Genomic DNA, 4,923 nt, shown 5'->3' on the forward strand with positions numbered 1-4,923 from the left:
GGGTGGTCCTTGGACTTCCCACAGGGCAGGGAACCCTGATTGCTCTTTGGGCTGACGAGGGAGGGGGGACTTGATTGGGGGAGGGGGAGGGAAACGGGAGGCAGCGGTGGGGAAGAGACAGAAATCTTTAATAAATAAATAAAAAGTTAATAGGGGTTTTTTGGTCTGTTTACATTTTACATCTCATAATCGAACTTGGCTCAGCCTGGATTTGACACTAGTTTGTCAGCTGGATAGGATGATAATGATGTTAAGACACTTAGAACTTTTTTACGGGCAAGAAAAAGAAATGTCTGTGCGTTGACCAACGTTGATTAAAAACGTACTGCCCCCCCAAACTGTAAAATCCTGACAAGCAGAACCAAGCAGTGGAGTTCCCTAGGATAGTCGAGCCAACTGCGGCTGCCCGGGCACCTCGCAAACTTACTCCCAGCAGAGGCCCGCGGCCTATCACCGTCTGCCCGGGTCCCACGGGCACTAGGGGACCTCCATCCAGAGGCTGCAGAAAGAATTCCAAAGACATGGATGTGAGAGCAGGTTCCTTCGCCAGGAGACGCCTCGCAGCCACCTCCGTCAGACACACGGGGCATGTCCCGGAGGGGTGTGAAACCAGAGGCTCCTTCACTGGTGAGGGTGCTTCCTCTCTTTCCGGAATCACCACTCCACGTGAGCCAGTGACTCCAGCAGGGATTTCGTGTCAGCTCACTGCCAAACTACTTAAAAACTGGGGCTCACACCCACAACTTCCCGGACCTTCCTCCCACAGGACTCTTGGAATGCTGGGTCTTGTAGTCCCTGACACCGACCTTTCGCTCCGTTCCGGAGCGCAGACCTCGTGGAAAAACTACCAACCCCAGAAGGTAACGCGCGCATCTCTGCGCCTGTGCAGATTCGAGTTGTGGGACGAGGGATTGGGCTAGAGTAGTCCCGACGTCAAGGCCTGTGGAGAGAGGTTCTATCTGAGTGTCTAAATAGCCACAGCGCTGGCCTGGTGGCCCTGTGACCTCTCGACAGTTGGACGTTCTTTTCCCAGTGGAGTGTGGTGTGTGTGTTTCTTCCCCTTCCTTTACATAAGGAGGAGGCTTGGGCTAGAATAAGGCCTCAGTGGCAAGAGTGTTTTCTCTACCACAAGGAGGATGTCTGAACTAGATTTTTAGGGTTCAGCCTCAAGAGGGTCTTGTCTCTGCTGTGCAGGAGCCCCATGCTAAGTCAGAGATCTGCAGCCAGCGGGTCTTCTATTCTTTAAGGCAGAAGCCTGGCTTAGGCGCTTGGCCCATGGAGCTGGAGAATCTTCCTTCTCTATAGAGGAGGACTGTTCTGTGGCTGGGATCTGTTCAGGCACCAAAAAGAAACGGGGGAGACCTGACTTGGGGGAAGCGAATAATTGTGGGGTGGTCTTTCCTATGGAAAAAACATGTGCTAGAAGCTCAGGGCTCCCAGCTAGAGGGAACTTTCTCTTTGGCGGAAGCCTGGGCCAGAGTTTGGCATTGCCGTGTTAGAATCTTCTTGTGGCTAAGATGAAGCAGACTCAGCAAGGCCCTGTGTCACAAGGGTTCCCCTTCCATATCCCAGCCTGCACTACAGGCAGGGCTCTACCAAAGGAGGTCTCCCTGCCACAGAGTTAGAGTAAGAATGCCCAGTGCATCCCTGAGGCACAAGGTCTTCTCTCCACCTCCTAACCAGCCTGGTAGGGATGAAGATAATCTAAAGAGACACTTGTGTCTCTGCTTGAGCTATCAGAACAACAGGCCCTAAGAGACTGAAATTTTCCCCCAGTAAAATCATGTTGTGTGAAGAAACAGAAAGCGCCGGGCAGTGGTGGCACATGCCTTTAATCCCAGCACTCGGGAGGCAGAGGCAGGCAGATCTTGTGAGTTCGAGGCCACCCTGGTCTACAAGAGTTAGTTCCAGGACAGGCTCCAAAGCTACAGAGAAACCCTGTCTCGGAAAAAAAAAAAAAAAGCATAAGAAATAGCCTAAAGCCTGGGCTAGCCAGAGGACAGACTTCCCCCAGAGAAGATTTCACACAGTCCAATCAACTTTGTCAGAATGCCTTGCTGGAGCAATTACAAGGTGGGCCACACCTTGACTGGAGGCTGCTCAGATATTTATATATCTGGCCCTTTATTTAAACCTTGACCTTGCTGTAGGAAACTAAAGATGGACTTGAAGGCCACTGGAGCTCTTTGACCCTCCTCCTAATCAGACATACAATGAAATTTTTCACAGAACTAGGAAAAACAGTTTAAACATTAGTATGGAGATACAAAAGACCCCCAAATGGTCAAAGCAATCCTCAAGGAAAGACATAAATGGTATTATCACGCATCTGAGTTCAAATTATATAACAGGGCTATAGTAATAAAAGCAGTATGACATTGGCATAAAAAGTGCAAACATAGAGTAATGGGGTAGAAGAGAGGACCCAGAAGGAAACCTGGAGCGAACCTAACCTTTGGTCTCTGAAACAATGATGCCTGGAAAACTAATGGCCTGCACATAGAAGAATGAAACTAGATCCATAACTCCTACTTGTATAAAAATCACTATCTATTTGGCCTGTGGGCATGCATGTGGGCATGTGGAAGGCCCCCACTGATACAGCACCACCCCTGCGCAGGTGGTCATGGTTGTAGAAGAAAATGGGCTGAGTCATGTGTAGTGGAATTTCTCGGCACTTACAAAGCAGAAGCAGGTGGATCTTTATGAATTTGGGGCCACTCTGGTCTACACCATGAGTTCTAGGACAGCCATAGCTACACAGTGAGCCCTGTCTCAAAAATCAACACCAAAAAATGTGGAAGGAAGGCTGAGCATGCAAGCCAGTGAGTGAGTGGTCCTCCATGCTCTCTGCTTCAGTTCTTGCCTCAAGTTCTTGCCCTGACGTGCCTTCATGTGAGGTGTGAGGGATCCACCAGAGAAGACCACTTGGGCATGGGTTCAAGCCAATAGGAAGCCTTTTAGCCAGCTGGTAGCCACTTTGGTGATCGGGACTGAGTGCAGTCCCGAGCCTTTCTTGGTCAGGGTGATTTTTTAAGCACACACACACAAACTCATATTGAAAAAATAATGACATCTTGAAACTTTCAGGCGAATGGATGGATCTAGAAAACATCATATTGAGTGAGGTAACCCAGACCCAGAAAGACAAATATCATATATACTCACTCATAAGTGGCTTTTAGACAAAGTAAAGAACAGCCAGCTTGCAGTTCACATTCCCAGAGAAGCAAGACAACAAAGAGGACCCTAAGAGAGACATACATTGATCTAATCTACATGGGAAGTAGAAAAAAAAAAAAACAAGATCTTCTGAGTAATTTGGAAGCATGGGGACCATGGGAGAGGGTAGAAGGGGAGGGGAGAGAAAGGGAGGGGAGCAGGGAAAAATATATAGCTCAATAAAAACAATTTTAAAAAACTCATCCTGGGTTGACATACTTCCATTAGCCTGAATCAGCACTATGGAAGCCAAAAAACAAGTTTACCATTAAGGGCTCTCCCACACTATGGACTTAGATAGATGAGGTCTTCGTCCTCACCTTGGCAGGTGTTGCTGCCTGTGTGCTGGGCTCCGAGGCCTTAATGGCACTCCATCACGGCATCCGTTGTACTAAGGTCTGGGGGCCTGTAATATTATGATGGATTACAGTGTCAAGCTGACATGAACCCTCTCCTGCCCAAGTTTTCTTTGGTTGTGGGGTTTTATCACAGCAATAGAAACCTAAAGTAGAACAGAAACTGGTACTAGGTTCTTGGGACATTGCTGCAACAGACCTGACCATGTTGTTTCTGAGACTTTGGGCTGTGGGGCTGAAAGGGGGCTGAATGCATAGAGCTTTACTGGGGTATTCTGGGGGAACCTGGGAGACAATGCTGAGAGCACTGAAGCTGATGGGCGCCCGGCTTGCTCAGCTTCAGAGGGAACCAAAGACTGTCAAGGCTGTTTGTGTGATAGTATTAAGAATCTGCAGTCTATGGTCAGCTGGAGCCAAACACCAGCTGTGATTAACAGGAGACCAGCAGCACTAACGGGAAGCCTTTGCTTTGCTGGGGGCAATCAGTGCTTGTCAGCAGGAGTTGAGACATTAGCAGTAAGAAGAGACCAGCATCACCCAGGTGAACTGATGTGGGAGTCCCCTCTGTGTGTTGCTTGTATTGGTTGATGAATAAAGAAACTGCCTTGGCCTGATAGGGCAGAACTTAGGTAGGCGGAAAAGACAGAACTGAATTCTGGGAGGAAGAGAGCAGAGGGAGGAGACACCCGTGGATCCGCTACTGGAGATAGACATGCTTTGCCTGTAAGCTACTATCACATGGCGATACACAGATTAATAGAAATGGGTTAAATTAAGATGTAAGACTTAGCCAGGAAGAAGCTAGAGCTAATGGGCCAAGCAGCGTTTTAATGAATACAATTTCTATGTGGTTATTTCGAGGCTAAGCTAGCTGGGTGGCTGGGACAAACAAGCGGGCCCTCCTCCTACAGTGAACTCTGGGAGTATTTCCTCAGGGTCAGCGCACAGAAGCTGTGGTCCAGAGGCACCAAAGCTGATTCTCATGCTATCAGCCAGACTGCCGGTCTTGAAGGCCTTAAGGTATGATGAAGAGCAGCTGAGGCGTGGGCCCAGGAGAGCCATTGGTGAAAGGCTAGCGTTAGGGTTACACACACACACACACACACACACACACCTGTACTGCCAATTTCCACAAGATTACTGCAAATTGTCACTCCTCTTACTCCCAAAAGATTCATAATCCTAATACCAATGGCTCCATTAAGACTTTGGGGCTAGAGAGATGGCTCAGAGGTTAAGAGCACTGGCTGCTATTCCAGAGGACTTGAGTTCAAGTCCCAGCGACTATATGGAGGAACACAACCATCTATAATGAGATTTGGTGCCCTCTTCTGGTGTGCAGGCA

General features: G+C 48.6%; 1 protein-coding gene across 1 annotated transcript in view; it reads right to left on the reverse strand.

The window, feature by feature from the left end:
• Positions 1 to 722, reverse strand: part of Aplf (aprataxin and PNKP like factor) — a 53,679-nt gene extending 52,957 nt beyond the window's left edge. The window contains exon 1 of the mRNA XM_050165454.1: positions 428 to 722. Coding sequence (XP_050021411.1) covers positions 428 to 523 — 96 coding nt within the window. The 5' untranslated portion in view covers positions 524 to 722. The remainder of the gene's footprint in view (positions 1 to 427) is intronic.
• Positions 723 to 4,923: the final 4,201 nt, after the last annotated feature.

The sequence above is a fragment of the Alexandromys fortis genome, unplaced genomic scaffold (assembly GCF_014885135.2).
Source record: "Alexandromys fortis isolate MF-2015 unplaced genomic scaffold, M_Fortis_MF-2015_v1.1 scaffold_158, whole genome shotgun sequence".
NCBI lineage: Eukaryota > Metazoa > Chordata > Mammalia > Rodentia > Cricetidae > Alexandromys > Alexandromys fortis.